The sequence below is a fragment of the Mesitornis unicolor genome, unplaced genomic scaffold (assembly GCF_000695765.1).
Source record: "Mesitornis unicolor isolate BGI_N332 unplaced genomic scaffold, ASM69576v1 scaffold5073, whole genome shotgun sequence".
In the NCBI taxonomy this organism is placed as follows: domain Eukaryota; kingdom Metazoa; phylum Chordata; class Aves; order Mesitornithiformes; family Mesitornithidae; genus Mesitornis; species Mesitornis unicolor.
Window position 1 is genome coordinate 6,865 of NW_010173864.1, and position 23,179 is coordinate 30,043.

At 38.7% G+C, this 23,179-nt stretch overlaps 1 protein-coding gene across 1 annotated transcript; it reads right to left on the reverse strand.

Moving 5' to 3' along the window:
- Window positions 1-1,209: 1,209 nt before the first annotated feature.
- TSG101 (tumor susceptibility 101) lies at window positions 1,210-17,807 on the reverse strand. Its single transcript, XM_010180858.1, has 9 exons — window positions 17,717-17,807; window positions 15,773-15,838; window positions 14,515-14,678; window positions 13,054-13,180; window positions 10,406-10,472; window positions 8,652-8,743; window positions 4,302-4,504; window positions 2,691-2,930; window positions 1,210-1,541 (listed from the first exon to the last, which is right to left on the reverse strand). Exons 1-9 carry the CDS (start codon window positions 17,727-17,729, stop codon window positions 1,452-1,454), a joined length of 1,062 nt encoding a protein of 353 aa, XP_010179160.1. The 5' UTR covers window positions 17,730-17,807; the 3' UTR covers window positions 1,210-1,451.
- Window positions 17,808-23,179: the final 5,372 nt, after the last annotated feature.

Sequence of the window (23,179 nt, forward strand, 5' to 3'; positions counted from 1 at the left end):
GAAAAGCATCTCCTCTGGAATAGCAGCCGTGCACAGAAATGACAACTGAAGTTATACCTCAAAGCCCATAGTAAGTTAGACAAGGAAAAAATATAATGAAGAGGGAAAGGCCTTAGTCTTGGCTTTTTCTAACATAGGACACAGCATGTAGCTTAGGAATGGAAACAGAGCACCTGATTAAGTCCAGGGTAGATTTTTAATACAGACTGCAGCTGGTGATACTCAGAACAAAGTACTTCAGAATAAAATCAAATTGCTTGTGAAACAACTTCAGTGACAAAGGAAAAGCTGCAGCTATGGTACTGCTTTCTCATGGATCTATGAGAAAAATAGCACCTGGAAAGAGAGCACACAGCAATAGTGACTATGAAGATGTCAGGAAGATGGAATGAAGTAATTTTCAAAGCTTTCAGAAGATGCACAGGACTCACAATTTTTACTACATGAAGTCTCTCACAGCTTTTCAATAGGAACTGCATTCTCTTCAGATCCAATGGTAAACATGGAAAGCCTTAGGACAAACACTCAGTTTTGAGCCATGGTGATTACTGTGCCGAGACCAAGAAACTTTAGTTTTCAAGCAAGCTTTGCTGAGATAGCCTACAAAAGCTACAGGAGGACAGCAACATGCTGCTGCCAGGTGACAAGAGCAGCACCATGAATCCTCACAGTACTCCAAGCTGGGACATGCTCTGTCTGACACCCTCTTTGGCAGACAGCAGTGTTTAACCACCAGGCTTGTTGCTGTGAGCTCTGTCCCAGCTACCACAGCTGGACTCCATGCTCCTGTGGCACTCTGGTGTGTTGCATTTTCTGCCTGGCAGGTAGCGCAACACCAAATGGAGCAGCCTTTCTTTTTCCTAGTATTTTCTAGTGGAAAAATGCAATATGCAACAAGGCTTCTCAAGGCACCGTAATGTACACTCCACTATGACCATGATCTGATGGTAGAATGCACAAGTCAATATAACAATTACTAAGCTCACTTCAAGAAAACAATCCTTGGATGTCAACAGCTAAATCAACCAGCAGGGCCTTGAAATTTTGAGTTTCCAGGTTTCATTTGTCATAATAAAGGTTAGTGACATGGAAACATGAACTTTTGCAGTTCGGGACACTGAAATATCTTCCAAATTTCAGAAGTGAAAGTGTGGTGACACTGCATAAGCCAGGCCTGTTTGCAAAGAAAGCGCATCATACCCAGTTCTGTAGAGGAAGAAAATATGCAACAAGTTTTATTCAGCGTAAGTCCACTAGCACAAAGATTACAGGAGATAGAAAGTGCATTAATAAAAGCTAGTCTTTACCAAAAAGAAAATATATTATTGATTCAAAATATCTTACACTTGAATGATGTAATAACTTATTCTGGGCACCTACTGATTAAGAGAAATATCAAGAGAATGACTGCTTCATAAGGAAATCTAACTTCCCAGCTGAAGTCTGAGAATTTAGTAGAGATCACTGAGTCCAGCAGTCTTCCTTGCCTTCTGCATTAATGCCCTCAGCTGGAACTGCTTGCGAGACAGAAGACGAACGTGCTGCAGAAAGAAAGAACAGGAACAGCTGGCTATTGAGCAAGTTTTGACATAACGTTCATTATTCTGCAATACAATTTTCAGAGCATGACACATTCCATGACCAACAGGATGTTAGTTTTTTGGAAACACTAAGTGCTTTAGACTACTAAATGGCATTTTCTTGGGTTAAAAACACTTACAGATTAATAGTAAATGCAATCACCATAGTATTTTTTTTCTATTTTAATTATTAACTCTGCACATATTCTTACCAAAGAGAAAACTAGTAACATGTACTCCAAGGTGAAGTCGGACTAACGGACTTCCCACGGGGCAGAGAACAGTTCTTTTAACAACAGACAAACAGAACTAGCAAGCTACGTAAGGAGAAAATAATGTCTCTGTGTAGTGCATTGTACACTGGATGTTAAAAGCAAAGCTGAAGCTAACCTCAACCGTTAGAAAAGGAAGGACTGGTAACTCCTGTTACCCAGTGGCCCCAGTACAGACTACTAACACTTGTGCACACTGATCTTTCCAGATCCAATGGCAACGCTAATTACGCAGACATACACATTGTGTGTAGTTTTATTTCACGTTAAAAAGTGATTTTAATATTTTCAAAATAACAACAGATCTGTTTCTATTTCATGTGCCATCACATGCACATATGTTCACAATAAAGGAAGGTTATTAGATCAGGTATTATGAAAACTTTCAGCATTAAGGACAGCAAAGGGAACAAATTGCCTAAGAAGGTCTCTGCTAGACACAAAAAACTAGCTGGTTTTTTTTCTCTACTATTCTAACACTTCACTGGCTGCCTCAGCAGAAGCATCCATAGACTGCAAGTGAAGAGCTGTCTGAATAGTCCAATCACCCTTCAAGTTAGTTTCTCCAGAACTGGGATGCATCCCAATGGAAAGCTTATGTTGACACTGTTGCACTCATCTAATGATAAATGACTTCCTACCTATAATGCTTTTAAAATTGGTCTTTTAGCTTAATTCTGAAATTCCTCTTTTAAAAATTATGTTTCAGCACAAAGGTATTCATGTTCTTAGGGGATTGTCTTGAGTGAAGAAATCACATTAATAAGCTGAACAAAAGAGTTCAAAGCATTTAAACATCTTCAAAATGTCCGTCTTAAAAACCTCCCAAGAAACCTACCTTTAAAAAGACATCTAGATCTATCACTCCACGTCTCAACGCTTCCCCAAGATAGAAGATGGTGTCTTCAATTGCATTTTCCTCTGCATATAAGTTCAGGATCTGCTTGTAAAGTGGTGCTGTAGGAATAATAACTTCATCTATGTCATTGTTTTCTGACTGACTTTCCATTTTCTCTAAGGCAGAACTGAGCTCCTCATCCTTTTTCTTGAGAAGTTCAATGTTCTTGTCAACTTCAGCCTAAAAACAATTAAGATGTTTATTTCCTAGGTCTTGAGAGCCGAATGTCTTCTTACAACTGTCAAGATGAAAGACTTTTAGACATGCCAGTTAATTCTTGAATTCTCTACTCATTTCTACTATCATTTTTACAAAAGAAAGAGCTACCAATCTATAGATCTTGTATTCTTTCATTTTAAAAAAGTAAAGGCTGCTTTAGATAATGTCAATCCTTTACCAATTTATAACTGTAGAGAAGGCACGCTAACAGTCCTTAAGTATTCTGAAGCTGCCACATAAGGAAAAATAACCATTTAAACTAGTTAAAGATAATAAAAACAAAGCCAAAACAATTATTTCATTTGGTAATGTCTTTTGGAGTAAGTTCCTATACAAGTTTACTGAGCATGGGTCACACAAACACTTAACTGTATTGACAGGAAACAAAATTCACTGGCTTTTAACCACTGATGGTAACTATAATTTAACTGCATCTGTAGAAGTACCTCACTCAAAGCTGTACAGACCATTCTCATATTCCCCTCTCTCTGTCCCCACTCTTTTTTCCAGATGGAAGCCCGAGCTTACTAAGTCATATCTTATATGGAAGCTGCCTGATATGCTGGATCATTCTTCTTGCCTTTGCATCAAACATCGGCAGTTCTATTACGTCCTTTCTTTCCAATATGGGACAGACTAGAATTACACCCTACATTTCAAATGTGAACATCACAGACTTATATGCTGATGCGATGGTACACCCCCTGTTCTCTAGTTCTTATTAATAATTTCTAAGTAATTTTTTTAAAACCATATCTGAGCACTGAGCTGGTTTCAGAAACTACTCATCAATCCCAAAATCTTATTCCTGAGCAGTAATGCAAGGAGCAGATGGACTAAGCAGATGTCCAGCCTTAATGAAAAACTACAGGAATTTCTGAGCATACTGAGTAGGAGAGACTCCTGTCTGGGCAAGGAAAAGTCTGCAGGTTACTCAAGGAGGCTGTGACTAAAACCAGCGTCTCTGCACTAAGGCACCGAAATGTTCTCCAGTGCTCCTGTCACACATTATTATTCAGAAACTGAGGCACAATTATGAAATAATCTCACACTACTGACACCTTTCACAGAGAGGATGGGGAAAAATAATACGGTTCCTCTACTACTAAACAATGAATTTTGTAAGATACATTCAGGACAATGCCTCTTACAGTCACTGCTATTTCTGACTTGCTTCAGTCTGAACACATGCACCTCAGTTTGAAAGGAGAACAGAAGAGCAATACACTGGAAGCTTTCGTATTTCCATCGTGCTTAATAATGAATTAATTACAGGCTTCTGTTCTCGGCTAGGAAAACTTAGATACAGAGCAGTGCTTCCTCTCAGCTTACCACTTCTTGATCCAGGCGAGTTACCATCTCTTCCAGTTTCTGGTGTCCTTTCTTCAGGTCCTCTTCTGTTCGTTTCAAGGCATTGAGCTCAGCTTGTGCGCGATCCATTTCTTCTTTCATTCGCCATCTCAGCTTATCACTGACGGCTGAAATAAGGGAAGCTCGAATGGTATCCTCACTGATAGTTCCATCTCTACTGGGTCCTGCACAAGAAAATTCACAAGCATAAAATTAACTCTGTTCTGCACTGCTTCAGTAAAAGGCCAATTTGAAAAACAAAAAACAAAACCAGGCTAACTTGCTGTATGTACTTTAGCAATATGAGACAGTAAAATAAACTGTTTTTCATAATAATTTTTGGAAGCAGTGATGAGACTACACAGAGATAAAACACATTAAGCTCTACACAAATAAATTTAAGAGCATGCATTCGTTCAGTCACTTTACTATTCCCATATCTGCAATTTTCCTTTAATTTAAAAACGAGCTAGCAGTCTACAAATGTTGATAGCCTGAGTCTTTAAAAGAAGAATAAATTTCTGGTAAACTGTACAGGAATTAATAGATACATGTACTCAACCACAATTAATGTAACGGCTGGCGTGAGACAGTGCGTTTGCCTGCAGGTGCTCTGCCTTGAGGCTTGCCAGTTACTGTGGGGTTTTTTGTGGTTTTTTGAAGAGTAATAAGAATAGAAGAATACTAAGCTAACAAGTATAAATTCAACGAAAAAGATACTTTAGGTATTTTAGATACATATTCAGTGTTATACTGGGCCCACCATTTCTGTTTTTAAACTTCTGCAGGATGGTTCTGCAATTGGAGCAGGGTCAGGGGGAGCACGGCTTTATAAAATGAGGTAACGGCTCCCATAAAGAACCCGTAAAAATTCTCTCTGGATAAAATACTTCTTTAATGTTTGTTGAATAAAAAGTATTAGTCAAGCATACAGAGATTCTGCGGAATTAGTTATGCAATGTGATTCTAACAAAAGCGAGCACAGCTCTTTTAGGTAAAGCTAAGACAAAGATGAAGACATACAATTTGACTGCAGGTACGCTGATTTGCCATTTTCACTTGGTCCACTGTACCCAGAAACTCAGGGTAGTGATTTCAGTAGTGGTGAAACAAACTACTCACCAGTATTGTTCTAGTTTTACGTAACTAGCTTCTGTAAATGATCAATGTTAAACAGCAACAGAGGCTGCTATGCAACTGATTTACAACAACTGAAGTTACTACCTTTTTTGATTGCTTAGACTGATAGGTATGACTTGTAATTTCAGTTTATTAAATCACATTTTGATGCAGCAATACTAGAAAATATAATTTAAAAAAATTTCTAATATATTTCGTTAGTCCCTCTCCCTCTAAAGCACTAGAGGCCTTCACATGTAAGCCTGAATATTACTATTGTTTTGGCAAATCAGCCTTTCAGTGAGATTACCTAATTTCAAGACTCTGTCACTAACACCTTTTTCAACAGAAAGGTAAATCCTGCATGTCTGTCACAGGAAGTGCTGTGCATCTGCAGACCAGGAAACTCCGACTGCTCTAGAGAATGTCAGGTAGCTACTGGGTGCAGAGTCACATCCGCATTTACCACAAGCCACTTCAACCATTCTGCTATGAGAAAAACCGGAGTGTCACGGTTTCCTCACGCTCGTGCCTCACACCTTCTAGATCAGTGAAATTTCAACCAATTGTAACAGCTACTAACAAAGCAAGAATTACAGCAGGTTTTGTGCCTAAACTCTTCAACTTTCATGGCTGAAATGTAGAGAGAACTGAAGTTCTGTAACTGGAAATAAAATTTGCAAAAAAAAAAAAAGGTTTTACCAGAGTCTTTCTATCCAGAGAGACAATGATCAAAACCCCTGAAGTTGTTATGGCACTGTGTGCATCGTATTTCCCAGTACCCTAGATCTCAAAAAAGTACAAAGTGAAAAAACACTCATAAAGGCTCCTCAATATCTTCACTAATAATCACAGGCCCTCAGAAGATGCAAAAGCAAAGGAGCAACTCGAATCACGTATTAATTTTACCATTTAAACACAATGTTCAAATATTGGTCCTCTTAGAGCAAATTACACAAACAGTGATAAATACATTTTTGAACACATGTTATTGAGAGTACTCAATAATTAAACTACTCTTAGCCAGAAATAATATTACAATATTTTTACTACAGTTTTTCAGGAAAAGAGTGGGCTGCTTAGTGAAATTTCAACATTACAGTCTTCTTGGGGTAGGCTGGGTGTCTTCCTGATAATCAGCAACAATCCAGAACACAGTTTAAAAATCTAAACTGCCTTGAGAAACAAGTATCTGAGTGGAAAAAAATATATTTTAAAAATAGGGCTAAAATCTCTATTTGAAATGTCAGTTTGTATTCTATGAACAAGACTGCACACATCAGAATCCTTAAAACACTCAGAGGAATTTTTGGACTTCTGCTGCTAACAGAACAAGGCTGCATTAATTCGTTTCTCTTTTACCCTACTCCTGTCCACCAAACCCGTAGCAAGCCAGGCATCTGCAAAAATAAAGCTATGCAAGTAACATGAGAGGAACTGTGGGAAGATGCACATCATGCTTACTAATCCAGCAAATTCCTCTACAATTAAGACAGTATCAGATTTTGATAATTACTAATGTGAGCACTTAAATACAAACTGCACCAGAATATGGTTGTTTTTTTTTTCAAATAAGCTGATTATTATTGGAAAAAAAAGAGACTGAATTATTAATCAACTGGTGCAAAGATAGCCTTATGAAAATATAAATGTCCCAACACTTGATCTGATTTACAGTTCTGGCTTAAGCAATTCACCCCGTTGCCAGTCAAAAAGATAATTTTTAATATTTGGTTAACTATCTGTTAGAATCAGCAACGGGAGCTGTCAAATGGCACCATACGCACAGAGCCAGGAATTCATCACTGCTGCTGCTTATGAAAAGGAATAAAGAACAGTAAGTACTTTCTGCAGCAAGAAGTAAAACTTAAACTGAGTCAGTCAAACTATCTGGTACAAAGAGTTTAGTCATGGTTCAGGACTTTCTGTTTAAGGCAGCCAACTGTAAATATACCTGCTTCTAATCAAAACAAAAATGCCTGATTTCACTTCAAGACTTGCATTAGCATGATTTCAGTTACTGTTACTTGCCATAATGAATTATTCTCTGAAGAACCAGCCATCAGTTCCAGTTCTTTCCTCTCCTACCCCCCAATATCCTTCACTCTGGGAGATTTTATACAAGGTTCCCTTTAGCAGTAAAGTAGGACAATAAAAAAATTCAAATCACAATACACCCAACACAATGAGAATTCACATAGAAGTGTCAACAGATAGGAAATAGGTCTTTGAATATATAAAGGATCCTTTTAAATGCAGCTCAATTAGATTTTATATATCTTCTTAAAGAGCATGAACCCGTAGCATTTTCTGTCGCTTCCATAATTAGCCCAGCCTAGGGAAGATGTTATGGCACAAAGCCATTAAATCCAGAGAGCACTGAAACCCTTAACCTTTACCAGGCAGAGTCTGATTTCAGAAGTGACCTTACAGAATCACCAAACCAGTAACTGCATCAGAAAGGTAACTCATGGCAGGTTTCAGAAGTGACCTTACAGAACCACCAAACTAGTAACTGCATCAGAAAGGTAACTCATGGCAGGCTATAGAACAGAAAGAAGAAGCCTGAAGGACTATTTGAAAAACCAGCTATTATTGAAAACTTGCGCTACTCTGAATTAGTATTTTCCTTCAATTCAAACTAAGCTCACTATAGGAGGAAACACCCAACCACCACCCACACAAACCTATATAAAGTTGTAGCACCTGACATGCACCTAAATAAACTATGACAATAAACCATAGACAAACAATTTGTATAGGAAATAAGCATTTGCAGTTGAAAGAAAATAAACAATCCTGTACTGAAAAAATCCCAACAAATTATACTGTAAATACAGTGGATGATTAAAGAGAGAGGTTTGCATTCCATTTGGCACAAGAGATAAACCATGCACTGTAGGTGTGTGACTTTCAACTCACTGCATCAAATAAATCAGCCTAATGTCAAATTGCCACTGCAAAATCTGGCATTACAACATGGCATGAGGTGATGCACAAGCCCAGGAATTTATCACATTCCTGACTGAATAAAATATACGGCAAAGGACGTAAAATGTATTTCACGCTCCCTTTAAATAACTTTTTAACCTGAAGATCAATACTCTGGAAGGTCAGATGAAGAACTATACATCCCTTTTTCCATTTTCTTTCTCTACGTATCAGTTAGAGAGGGAAGCTTCACTTCAGAGAAAACCTTTCAAAGCTACTCACCAACAGTAGTCACGGGAGGCTGAGAAGGGTAGTACTGGACACTTGTGGTTGCTGGAAATGGAACCCCACCCGGGTAAGGAAAGTTTGGGTAGCTGCTTTGACAAAGAAAGATATAAAACATCATCAATGTAGATTATCTTTACGGCACTATGTTAAACATTTGTTCACATAACAAAATGTTTAAATTGCAAGCCAACTTATACTTCTTCTGGTCACATTAACATCTTTCCCAATTTACATTTCTGGTATGATTTAAAGATACCATTTTTCTGAAAACCTATCTAGTTACTGCCTGGTCAAGCATTTGGATCGTTCCAAATTCTCTTCAATCTCTTAATCTTGCCATGCAATTTCTAACTTGCCATACAAAACCCCAAAAGCATCCAAAAGAAAATATTCTAGCTACAAACTCACAAACTGTATTTTCAATTTAATAATTGTTATTATGAGAACAGTTTACATGATGACCTCTGAACGGCTTTACGGAAACAGAAAAATGTTGTGCAAAATACGGTTGCAGGATGAAACTTCTCCAGAAATTCTCAACCCTGCTCTGTAGGATGAAGGAAAGCAAAAGTATTCATCTGTTCACTTACACACCTGTGAGATGACACGTAACACGAAAGCCTACACCACCTTTCTAAAATGCATTTACTGTCAACTGAAACAAGGACTCAAATTAGTCCATACTAGACTGACAAATACCTGCATACAGCAGAGTATTAACCATAGAGATAAGTAAACAAAATATTCTAAGAAAACATGCAAAATCTAAAATAAACATATTCTGTGTCTCTCCAGATAACTGCAAATTTAATAGTTCTTAAAACCTTTCTGTTCATTCATAAATCATATTATTTTTAAAATAGTTCTATTCATTTTCGTACAAACATTAAGATCACTTTAGATAAATGTATTTAGGAGGAAAAACCTTCCCATAAGAACTTATCAGAATACCCATTTTTCACTCCTTAAAACATTACATCACACTTTCCTGATGCTTACAGGGCTTTAATCTTTTTTTTTTAATCAAAATGTTATATACCACAGCCACTCCTCATATGGTCCTAACACAAAATCAGGACATAAGGATATTAATAATAAAAAGAATTATGATGTGAAAAAATACAGGTACACACTAGGAGGCAGCAATCGGCATCTGACTGTCTGCTAAGACAAAGCTGCAAGTGTTCTGGAAAAGCTTGACTGCAAACCATTATATCATATACTCAAAAGTTTTGGTTTTATATTGATTAAAAAAATTTAAAATAATTTGGTGCCCTTTGAATTCTCTTAGAGTGCTCTGAATTAAGTCCACATTTATGCTGGAGTCAAGGTCTGTATACTTGTTTTGTTCAGTGTTCTGAGTTGCTAATTACCCCAAACAACACTAACAATGCTAACAACAATCTCTAACTTTTAGGGGCACATTTCTTTCTATGTCATGTAAACATACTGACCTTATAAAAGCGAATCTGATATACAAGTGAAGCAAGATAACATCTGTGAGTTAGGTAATAATTTCCAAAATAGATTTATCACCAAGTGTATTGTATTTGAAGCAATCAACACAAAGAAAGCTAAACATTTCTCTAACTTTCTTCTGGCTATAGACAAGAATTCAGTCGTCACTTTAAAATAAAACCTCTAACACGATAATTATACAATAAATATACCATAAGAAAACTAAGACTGGAAACTATGCAGTGAAACTGTCTATTATGTAAATGATGATGGTTTAAAGGGGCTCTTACCTAGGGTTTGGAGTGCTTCCTGCTGGATAGGCAGGTATTCCACCTGGAATGCCCGGCACATAGGAAGCTACATAAAATAATGATTTTGTATATTTTTACTTTTCAGAAGTTTAATATATATTAAGATCACTCTAGTGAGACGTACTTATGCTACGGTTAGATGCTTTTCAAAATAGTATTGAGCAATGAATACAGTATAACACAATGAAACAACAAGAGTAAGGGACGTCATTCTATGGCCAAAACCCCTCAATACTGTGGTGTACCCCGCATCCTCTAATGCCACCACTTCTCACAGCACTTCCAGATGTTTCCCAGGCTGCTCTCCTGCAGCTTGGCAAGAGGAACACATGCAGATGTTTGCCGTGAGCCATCTCTGTGCCAACTGAGCAAGGCAGCTGCTTTCCCTCAAAACACCTAAGGGACCAAACTAGCAGACCTTCCCTCTACATATCAACTCATCACAATCTCCTTTCTGTATCCACACACATTTTCACAAAACGTAGGCAACATTTGCATTTCTGAAGATTCTACCGTTGCTATCAACCGCGGTTAAAATGTTTTCAAGAGTATTTTGCTTGGAGTGAGAGCACGAGAACTGCAATTGAAGTGTATTACAAGTTCCATTGAACGACTGGCTAGAACACCTTTCACTGCGTATTTTTTTAATCATCACTTGAAACTAAACACTTGGATGGATAAAAATGGGTATCAGTTTAAAAATCCAAAAGTAGTTGTACTAAGTAAAATGTGGATAAGTAAGAAGTATATGCAGCTAGAGAACTCAAAAAAAATGCATGATATTAAAGATGACATTAAAGATGATGAAGAGCTGCCTTGATTTTTCATATAATAGCTGAAAAAAGAAAATAACCTTTCCAATGTAGCCAACGTTCTCTACTCACTAAATAATGACTGTATCATTTAAGCACCTTCAGAGTAGCTCGTCTTCACAAGTTGATTAGCTGTTTAACAATCCAATCGTGTTCTCATCCAGTAATTTCTGCCATTTATAAGTTACGCTTTTATTTTTTTTTAATTTTTTATCAGCATATACAAACGTCTAAGGCCTTAACAGTCCTAGCAATTTTAAGTTGCTTCTTGGAAATCTGACAATTCTATTATAAACATTATGTTTTGAATATATTTATTCCACATTTCTAGTAATTTTAGGAATATTGCATCAAATATCCTTTAAAAAAAAAAGAGCCAATGATTCAAATTTTTAAAGGGTTTAATTTCTCCCTAAACAGTGTATCTAGAACTTAAAAACACCCCAAACCTAAATGTCTGTAAAATAAGGAAAAACTCACTAGACTATTAAAACTACGTAGCTATTAACAATATGAAAGTCCTGAAACATTTCCACTAAAATGACTTCAGCTATGCTAACACTGAGTGACTACAAGAGCAACCGAGTGTGTTTCAACTTACAGCACCATACAGGTCAGAGTCTCCACTAAAACTGTACTTGTACTGACACCCGCTGTTCTTGGAAAATCAGAACAGTAGAGTCATGCAGTGCTCTTACAGGTGGGCTATCGCCGGACAAGCTAGGAAGTCCCAAACACTTACCTACAGCCAACTACCTCTAATGGTCCCATTTATCTTTGCTACCCCACTTCTCATGTGTTAAGAACCTAAGATCTTGTTAAAAATGGTTTCTGCTGGAAATTTTAATGAAGAGTACTTCAGCTTTTCAGATGTAACACCATGATCTGATGAAAGCTGTATTTCAACAGAAAACAGACACAGCCTTAAAAAGACAGTAAAAGTATGTAAGCCAAAATATAGTTACTCTACCATTAAATTAATGTAGAGCCGTTATAATACCATTAAACAGCCTGCAGCTCATCTGCTCCCTCTCCCCTCCTGTCACAATCTTTGACTTGAGTAGGTCTACTCTACTGGGGTTTTTTTTCCATGCAATGCAGTCTCACATCAGAAAAATTACTAGGATTCTCTGTTTCCCAGTTCTTTTCGTCCACACCCACCTACCCCCAGCCTTTAAAATGTCTCTAGAAGTTTAAAGAAATAAAAGACTTTTAAAAGTCTTGAGAATTTTTGCAAGAATGAGTGCTAAGTCAGAGTACCAAGTCATCAAGGCAGGGTTTTTTCCATATTCAGCCAGCAATTATCAAAAAATAAAAACCAACCAAACAGGAATGTGAGCACAGAAAACAGCAGCAGTATGCTTTTGCTTATGAAATCAATGGTTGCAAGAAACTTAACAAATAGACTTGTATTATCAGAATTAAAAAGATACAAAGACAGCTAATCTGAATAATCTCTTTTTAAAGTTATCTCTGAACGTTGACAGGTTACTGGTTGCTTTGCAGAGCTTGGGGTGTGCGTGTGTGTGCGTGCGTGTGTGCGTGCGTGCGTGTGTGTGTGGTGTGTGTGTGGGGTTTAATCAGACACACTCAAAATACAAACTTAATTTTTCCCTCCCTTCAAAAAGTTGGAAAACCCACCCATTCTTCCAACATAGTTCAAAAAGGTCAAGCATAGCACAGGTGAGTTCATTAGCCAGCAACACAGAAAGTCACTCTAGAGTAGAATACATTTGTTGACAAACCGTGCAGAGCAACAATATGTTTAGGAATATTAACGAGTACTTGTAGAAATGAGTAGCCATGACCACTTACTAGTTGGTGGGCCCGTTGCCTGATATGGTGGGTAGCTTGCAGAAGTGGTAGGCCGAGAAAAGACTGGAGGTTCCTCACCAAATACAACAATCATGACCTGGATCAGTTCTAGCAAGTCTGACTGGGGCTGTGAGGGAAAGCAAGCCACAAGTTGGTGATTTCAGTAACGGGCAGTTTGAGCATAACAACACAACGGTACCAATCCGTCAGCTCTCAAAAGCCACTTTTATTTGTGTTTTTTAAAGTATTTATATATGTATATATTTAACATCCTTATGGATTTCTTTACAGATTCCGAAGCCAGCCAGCTGGTATTCAAAGCAGTACAGCAAAATACAGCTGCAGCAGTGTTTATACTCAGAACAAACTGGGTAATGCATGGCTTCATATCAACTGGAGGGCAGGAAATGACTGAAGATGACTGTGCAATGATGAATTATAATAATTTTTTTAAAACTTAAACCCACTCATGAAAAAAGCACAGATCACTAAGTTTTCAGAAATATCAATTCCATACAGGATATAGCTGTTGCTCAGGTTCATAATCTCTCAAGAAAAGGAGTATTCTAACCCACTATGCAGTGGTACAAACCCTTCAAAAATATAGCCAAACTAGGCTTCTCAGTTTATAACTATATTTAATATTGGCATGATTTTATTTTGCCAAAATAAGGACAAGCATCATGAATGCATAAACGTCCTATTCCTGAAACAAACATCCTAGTCCCAAATTTTCTTAGATCTATAATCCACTTACTTATTTTTACCAATCTCTCAAACTAAACGACTTCTGTGTCACCTGGATCTTAGATGATCCTCTTGCTTCTGCAAGACCTGCATCCTGATCTGGGCATTCATTTTCCACTATTACCATGCAAATGCTGAACTTCCACCCATGTTTACTAAATTTATTCCTGTTAATAATTTTTTACAGAACTGTGCATCTCAAACCGTTCTTCTGACCTTGTCAGCACAGTTCATCTTCTTTACAAGTCCATGTTTTGGCCAAAACTTCTCTGAGGCCTGCACTGCTCAATGTTTTCATTTATTGGTAAAGCAAATATATCCATATACTCAAAGTTCCAGCAACGTCTACATAAAGAAGTCCAAGTGCTACTGCAAGTCCATTTTAATAAAAGAGATTAATTTCAGCCCAGAGATATTTCACGGAATTTGTAACTTCCCTTCTGTAAAGACTCTTCTCTCACAGATCTCCACACCAGCCTCCCACCAGAGAAGGAGGTTTAATCAGACACACTCCATCTGAAGATGCAATTAACCAGGCAACAGAATGCAACATCCTGAACTTTCAGAAATTACAAATAATAAGTAGTTTTTTCATTTAAAAATGGTTTAAGACCTCAAAAAAAAAGAGGATTATGGTTTTTATTAAAAAAGATACAACTATCTAAAGGAATTCAAAACTGAGCTATTTGAGAATTTCAAGTTCCATATACTCACATATTTCCACTCATGCAGATAAGGAAGGTATATCTTTCCATTTGCATCAACATGCTTCCCAGTCTTTATTGTCATAGAGCTAGTGGGTTTAACAAAACAAATTGGGGGGTTGAAAGGGTAGGTGTCCAGCAGCCACAAGCAAATTGGGATATTGTACGTGTTACCTAGAAAAGATATTTTGAAGGATTTTAATAGTTACTCCAACTCTTCAACTGTCCTCTTGTATCCAGATTTGTAAAAAAAAATCTAAACCCAGTAAATTCAACTGCACAGTCAGAAGCTGAAGCTGAAATCTAAAAGTAACACTCAGTGAAGAGCTCACAATATGGCCAAGAACTCGACATTTTTCACAACAATTAAACTTTGACTTACAATTATAATTTTGTTACGAGAGGCTTCAAACAAGAATGCCCTCAAACACACGACTTTTCTAACTGTGACTGATACATCCCAGTATATTCTGAAGGGCTACAGATAAACCAGCAGAACACTGTTTGAGACCAAGATAAGCAACCTGAGGAATATAGAAATAATTCCCAGGAAAGACCATGAGAGAAAGACTCAGCACTCATGGAAAGGACACCAAGAGGTGTCGTCTCAGAACCACTGTAGACCATCAGAAACCACCAATAGACCCCTTGTATGCAAGTGCAGTTTTACCTGAAAATGATTCAGCAGATATTTAAATGTAATATAACTATATTTAAATTGCTACCCATCATTGTAAATTAGATTGCTTAATCTTGAAACTTTTGTGTATAAATATGACAAGAAAACTGGCATTACAGAATTAATCTCCCCATGCACCCAACGTCAAATAAAGAATGCTTGCTTCGTGATGCTGCATTGGTGTTTAGAGGGTTTTATTCCTCATTTTGGTGACAATTTGCCACTAATACATTATCTCATTTCTCCTACAATGCAACATTATTAGACCTTCATCTGAATTGCTGTTAGCTGCAGCAATAAATGTTTGCAACCCTCATTCAATTAAGAAGCTTGAAAAAGGTGCAGTACTGAAAGATCACAGATGTTATAAAGGTGGACAAGACTGAAGAAGCAATGTTCAACGTTAAAATTTTACTCCATAGCAAAAATAGGGAACAATTTATTTAAAACGTTATACTTTGGACAAGTAAAAGGTTTCAAGAAAACAGTGATCACTGGAGTAGTGAAGCTGAACCAGGACAAATCTAAATAGTTTTTCACACAATTTGAGAAAATAATGGTGGTGATGATAATAATGATAAACGCATACCTCTGTAAGGCACAGGAATGGTTCCACTGAGGCTCATCAACTCCCTAGATGAGCCATCGTTAAAAACTGAAAGGGAAAAACCAGTATATTTAAAACAAACACAGTATATTTAAAACAAACATATTTGCTACACTAACCTCTGTTCAGGTTATACTCCATCTATTTACTGGCATAAGTTTTCAGAAGTTACATGTACACAAACTCAGCTTGAAGGATTCTGCTCTTGCACATTTATGGGCTAGCAAATGATTGTCTACAGCCAGGTAACTTCTTACGAATAACTTACTTCTGAGAAATTAATGACTAACTATTGTTAAACTACCTTCTCTGCAAATAAAACTGTTTCCTCATTTAGAGACCAAATAAAACATGTTGGAACCATACAAACTGCAAATCATACAAATTGCTGCAAAGATAATCTGAGCTCAAACTTAATTAAAAAACCTGTCATTTTACGATTATAAATAATTCCTTATGTTTTTTCCAAACAAACAGGTCAGCAAGAATACGGAAAATTACTGGGCCATAGATATTTATTACATCATTAGTAAAGGTAATTTAACCAAATAACAACACACTGAAGAGGAAGAAATGCGCACACTTGACTCACTGTCACATCTTAGACTTAGTGCACAGGAACCCTGACCTCAGTTTACTGAGCTGCTGGATTTAGTTTTCCCACCCTTTCAATCCAATAGATTACTCGTGGCTAAATAAATCAATTTCTAGTAATAAAGCTTCTATTTTCCTAACTTCCCCTGAAAGTTTCTAGTTATACTTCAAATGTAGCTTATCGTGTACAATTCTTTTGGTGCTAATATTCTGCAAAGGCAGGCAGAACATGTTTGGACCTAAATGGGGCTGTCTATATTCACCTGAATTTGGAAATCATCTCAACAGCAATATAACCATTCTCTTGTTGTTCATTTCACTGCTCCAGACAGTATCAAGTATCTGTCAGTGGTTCTGTGCTCAGCCTTTCTGAGGCAGCTTAGAAAGAGTTAGGTAACACAAAGGGGCTTCTCGCTGCAGCTCGAGGTTGTCTGCCATTCAGATCGCTATCATTATGCAAACTTGTGTTGCTTTTCCAACCACTGTCCCTTCACTCTTGGTTTTGATTCTCCAGGCATGGCATGATTTCTCATTTCTGTGACAGCTGCTGGCTAGCAGCTATTCAAGTTAAAACTAATCTATGTTTCACCTGTTCATGTCCCTTCTTAACACTTCTCAATCCAGATTAAGAATGTAGAAAGCAGACGACTATAAAACCTCTGACGATGTATTGGTAATATAAATCAGCTCACAGAGGAATCCCACGGGTGACAGTTAAAAAAGGGTAATCAGAAGAAGGAAGACCTCAGCAGCTACGTTGACTCACTGCATCTTGTGAAACAGCCTCCAGAGCCGACTCTAGATATCATCTTCATTTAACTCGCTCTACTCAGAGCCTCTAAAATAGCTAACAAGCAACTATTGTAATAATTAATTTACATTACAAAACCGCTCATATGAATTTTCTGTATACCTGACTGTGCTTTCTTCCTACTCTTAAGGACTGCCACCACTACTATTAATGAAGTATTTGTTCATTGATTTACAGTTTTTCTAAATAGAACTCTAAAAATATCTTCATACGGTAGCAAAGCTAAATTTGTAAAACACCAGCCATTTCAGGACACCAACTGACGACTTCACTGAGTGATTAACTAAAAGCTAAGCTGTGAAAAATGCAACACCTTCTGGCACGTCAGTTAGACTCAGTAATATAGACAGTTTATTTTAGAAAACAACTGCCTGTGTTTCTAAGTACTGATGTCAAAGATCAAGGAAAGAAACTCAAATTATGTTTCCTAGCTTTAATCTCCTTTTTCCCCATAAAAATTACCAAATATATCAAAACCATCAACAATTCAGTAACTAAAATTTTCTCATGCACAGACTAACCATATGAATCCATTACAGGTTTGAGGTCCTTGTACTGAGTAATAACACTGGTCGTCTCCTGGACAGTTAGGTCTCTGTACTTATACTGGAAAACAAGAGAGAAAGAAAACTTTAGAAATTAAATTTTCAGTGTAATTTAATTTGGTTTGATCTTACCCAACAGGATGCATTTATGAGAGTTCACACTGACACATGGACATTCTCCTCACTCTTATTGTGGAATAAGAATTTATTTCTCCATATTACTTAACTGAACACTGCCTACATAACCTATTAAACTTTAACAATGCGTTAAGATGCTTTTAGTCATAAATAAAGGTCCATGCATCAAGTGATGTGGGGAAAGCTATTGCATTTTCACTCATGTTCTACCATAACCAAGAGTATCTGAGATATATATATGGATCTTAAAAAAAACCAAATCAAACCCACCTCATCTTCAAATAAATATTGTGACCTTTTAAACATTCCTGACACAGCTATGTAGGATCTGAACCTCACAGATATCCTTCATAGCACTTTTCAAAGCACCATAGTATTTACCAATCATTGATCAGTATTTTCATGTATTTTATCAACTAGAAAGTAGACATTTCAAGGCACGATATTATCAGTAATAATACTGGTTTCACTCTATTTCTTTTATCAGGAACATGGAGTAACTCTCAGCACAGATCATCTGTAAAACACAAATAGATGCACTACTTCAGAATTTGACAGTCTCAGAACTATCCATAGACAATGAAGGAGATGCTCCTGGGCAACGGAGAGCTGGCTTACCATGTGGCACAGCTCTTTAACCTTGTAGCCATTCCTCCTGATAACTACCACTAAAAAGGAAGCTAACAATGTAGTCCCTTGATAATGTTTTCATTGTAATGACTTATTTTAAATACAATCTTCAGATGTCTTAAGGAACATAAACAGACAGCATCCTTTCATTCAACGTGGTTGGAAGACAACAGGCCCAACACAATGAAATGTCCAATACCCAAAGCACATAGATCACAAAATCACAGAATGGTTTGGGTTGGAAGGGACCTTAAAGCCCATCCAGTCCAACCCCTGCCATGGGCAGGGACACCTCCCACCAGACCAGGCTGCCCCAAGCCCTGTCCAACCTGGCCTTGAACACTGCGAGGGAGGGGGCATCCACAGCTTCCCTGGGCAACCTGTGTCTCATCACTCTCACAGGAAAGAATTTCTTCCCGATATCTAGTTTAAATCTACCCTCTTCCAGTTTAAAACCATTACCCCTCACCCTGTCACTATATGCCCTCGTAAAAAGTCCCTTTCCCCATTTGTTCTGATGTAAGTAACATCTAAGCAAATTAATTCAGACATCATCTAAGAGCAAATTGTGGTGTCACAGCTAAAGGTCACCTTTGACCCAACAAATTCTTATGAAACTAATTCTTCTTCCTACTATCCACAGAGATTGAGAAGCACGCTACTCCTGGCCATGATAATCCTTATTTAATGAGCAGAGATGAACACACCGTGCCACTTCCCATGATGCCACCTCAGTCTACAGAAAAACACCTGCACTTTGGAGGATGCTGTGACTTACCTTCCTGAAATGACCAAGGGCAAAACAGCCATCCAGTCTGCAAAACACTGGTCTGTGGGAAAGAAGGGCAGCCCCACCAGCAGGGATGCCCATGTGTGCAGGGAGGCACCAGCACTGAGCCCAATCAGCCAGGAGGCCGGGGCAGCCCCCAGATGCTGTTTTGACAGGAGGGCTGCAGCAAAGCATCTTAGTCTCCACTGCAAAGTGGGTGCAGGACTGGGAGCATGCAGGAGGGGATTGACAACTTTGCTATCATTAGGATATGTTCCTCCCTCCTGCCACAATACCCATTGGAAGTGAGAAACAGGTAACAGGCATTGCTGGAACATCGAGACAGGTCTGTGAAATGTTGATGTTTCGGCTAGGCCAGCCAGAGACTGGCAGTACATACCCACATCACTGAATGTGTTCCTAACAGCACAAATGACAGCATGCCACCAGCTACTTTAAAAAGTAAGAGGGGGTCTTTCTATAGGAATGTACCTTATGGTACAGGATACAGACTCAAGAAGATTAGCACAATCACTTTTAAAAAAAGAACAATGGCATCCTGGGGTGTATCAGGAGGGGGGTGGTGAGTAGGTCGAGAGAGGTTCTCCTCCCCCTCTACTCTGCCCTGGTGAGACCGCATCTGGAATATTGTGTCCAGTTCTGGGCCGTCACTTGAGTCAAGGAATAGCTGAAACAATGCCTGTCTACTCAGCAGACGTACTGGGAGTCTGGTACACGGTGTCTGACAGGGTTGGAAAAACCCAGACTTGGTTATCTGGGGTGCTGTTAAACATTAGGTCCAACACCTGAAAATCTAAAGATGTTTCCATGTCTCTTGAAACCAAGAAGAAGAGTATTGCCACAAATAGTTTATACACTGAGTGATGAATAAGTACCTACTTAGTAGAGACAAGCTTGTAAGATTCCAGCTACTGCCACAAGCAAAATTAAGTGCTACATTGGTTTTTAATTGCAGTACTTAGATACAGATAACTACAGAAGATCACAGTTCCATGTGTTAAAATGATGTGAAGATTTTCCTAACAACGATGATGTTTTTTCTAAATTTTTTAGTTAGTTAAACCACAAAGTATAATTTTTCTGTGTCTATTTCTCTTTTCCATTCTAACATGTACTAGAATACTACAAGGCAATCTTTTCCTGTGTTTTTTTTAGTTAGTTAAATCACAAAGTATAATTTTCTGTGTCGATTTCTCTTTTCCATTCTAAGATGTGCTAGAATACTACAAGGCAATCTTTTCCTGTGTCCATAGAGTAAGTAGTTGAGCATTTCCAAGAAATGCCAAAATCTCTTTGGAAAATATAAATTCCTAGTGATTTCTACAAAGGTAACTAAAACCGATTAATTTTGGTCCTGCCTGACCAATCTCATCTCCTTTTATGACAAGGTGACCTGCTTGGTGGACGAGGGGAAGGCTGTGGATGTTGTCTACCTGGACTTTAGTAAGGGTCTTTGACATCATCTCCCACAGCACCCTCCTGGAGAAGCTGCTGGGCATGGCTTGGACGGGTGTACTCTTTGCGGGGCTAAAAACTGGATGAACAGCTGAGCACAGAGAGTTGTGGTGAATGGAGCTAAATCCAGTTGTGACCAGTCACAAGCGGTGCTCCCCAGGGCTCTGTTTTGGGGCCAGTCCTGTTCAACATCTTTATCAATGATCTGGATGAGAGGATTGAGTGCTCCCTCAGCAAGTTTGCAGATGACACCAAATGGGGTGGGAGTGTTGATCTGTTCGAGGGTAGGAAAGTTCTACAGAGGGACCTGGATAGGTTGGATTGATGGGCTGAGGTCAACTGTATGAGATTTAACAAGGCCAAGTGCCAGGTCCTGCACTTTGGTCATAAAAACCTGATGTAGTGCTACAGGCTTGGGGAGGAGTGGCTGGAGCTGCCAGGCAGAAAAGGACCTGGGGGTGCTGGTTGACAGTCGGTTGAACATGAGCCAGCAATGCATCCAGGTGGCCAAGAAGGCCAATGGCATCCTGGCTTGAATCAGGAACAGTGTGGCCAGGAGGAGCGGGGAAGTGATCTTTCCCCTGTACTCCGCACTGGTGAGGCCGCACCTCGAATATTGTGGTTCAGTTTTGGGCCTGTCACTGCAAGGACATTGAGGGGCTGCAGCATGTCCAGAGAAGGGCAACGAAGCTGGTGAAGGGTCTGGAGCACAAGTCTTATGAGGAGCGGCTGAGGGAGCTGGGGTTGTTTAGCCTGGAGAAAAGGAAGGAGGCTGAGAGTAGACCTTATTGCTCTCTGCAACTACCTGAAAGGAGGCTGCAGTGAGGTGGGTGTTGGTCTCTTCTCCCTTGTAGCTAGTGCTAGGCCACGAGGAAATGGCCTGAAGCTGTGCCAGGGGAGGTTTAAATTGGATATTAGGCCACAAGGAAATGGCCTGAAGTTATGCCAGGGGAGGTTTAAATTGGATATTAGGAGGAATTTCTTTACTGCAAGGGTTGTCAAGCACTGGAACAGGCTGCCCAGGGAGGTGGTGGAGTCACCATCCCTGGAGGTGTTCAAGAAGCGCATGGATGTGGCACTTCAAGACATGGTTTAGTGGGCATGGTGGTGTTGGGTTGATGGTCGGGCTTAATGATCTTAGAGGTCTCTTCCAACCTTAATGATTCTGTGATTCTGTGAATTCTTAAGTTCTAAACTTTTATTTTCCTCCTCCATTTTCAGATGGTAAATGCATCCTCCTCATTTTACATATTAGGAAACAGATCACAGAGAGATGAAGCTTTTTAAGATCAGACAGCAGATAAATACCTAAAGTTGAATTAAGTGCTTATGTTCATCCAAACTAAGGCTTAAGTCTTTTGTTATCTCACACACTGAACAATAGTTCAGTTCAATATGGGAAATACCACTAAGCTTCCCTCTATTGAACAGAAAGTGTAACTATTTTAGAAAAATAAATATGAAGGAGTGAAATAGTGGCTTAATTTCTCAACAGCTATTAAGTACATTGCACTTTTACCTTACCTACAGAACGTCAGATAGCACTGGAGGTATAAAATGGGCAAGTGCTGGCAAAACAGGACACAGGATTACCTTAAATTCTGCTTCCTCTGGCAAGAATTCTCTTAGGGAAGACAGGTGTATACAAATGCATACATGCTCTCATTTGCTGACACCGAGTTAATACTTGGCACTCATTTCCAAGCTTTTGCTTGAATTTGCAAAATTTGCTTAAGATCCTATGCAGGTGAAAGGCCCTTGAAAAAGGTTTCTTCAGTTTTGGTCAGATCTTCATCTATCATACTTCATTTTAAAATTATGCAAATATGATGACTAAATGTTGTTAAAAACATCCCTTAAAACAAAACCATAACTCCCTCTAAGTATTCAGCCTTAGGGAATTTCATTTCAAGCTGCTGGAAAAAGCCTAATCCTCACCTACAGAGTGGCACGACTATACGTGACTCTGATTCAGTGATTAATGATTTACTTTCCAAGAGATTTTCCTGATTCCTTACACAAGAGTGATAAAGAAACCCACCCCATGCTAGTCAATGAAGCTGAACTTGCCTTCCACCTTCATGTCACCAGTGACACCACGCACCCCAACAGCCCACCCTGCACACTCGATTCCCTTCCATGCATGGCAGCCCCGCTGGGCGAATGGTTTCTATTCAGCTTTTGTCGGCAACAGTCTAACCCAAAACTAAAGTTTCGTAGGAATACAAATAACGAAATATTTTAGGTTTTGGCGCACTTCCCTTTCCAAACCAACTCAATATTCAGTCTGCAGGTGGTCGCACAACCCTTCTAGTACAGCCTCCCCCAGCCGCCGACACGGCTGCCCCCAGGGCTCCCCGGGACAAAGCCACAGGCTGGCGGCTGTCTGTGAACCCCCGTCAGAAGGGAAACGGGCAACGGGAGCC

What these genes read in the sequence shown, in the direction of transcription:
- TSG101 (XM_010180858.1), bottom strand. An exon ending in CATTCCTGTGCCTTACAGAG is followed by an intron (nt 14,679 to 15,772) that starts GTATGCGTTTAT and finishes TATCTTTTCTAG; the next exon opens with GTAACACGTACAATATCCCA. An exon ending in GGAAGCACTCCAAACCCTAG is followed by an intron (nt 8,744 to 10,405) that starts GTAAGAGCCCCT and finishes TTGTCAAAGCAG; the next exon opens with CTACCCAAACTTTCCTTACC.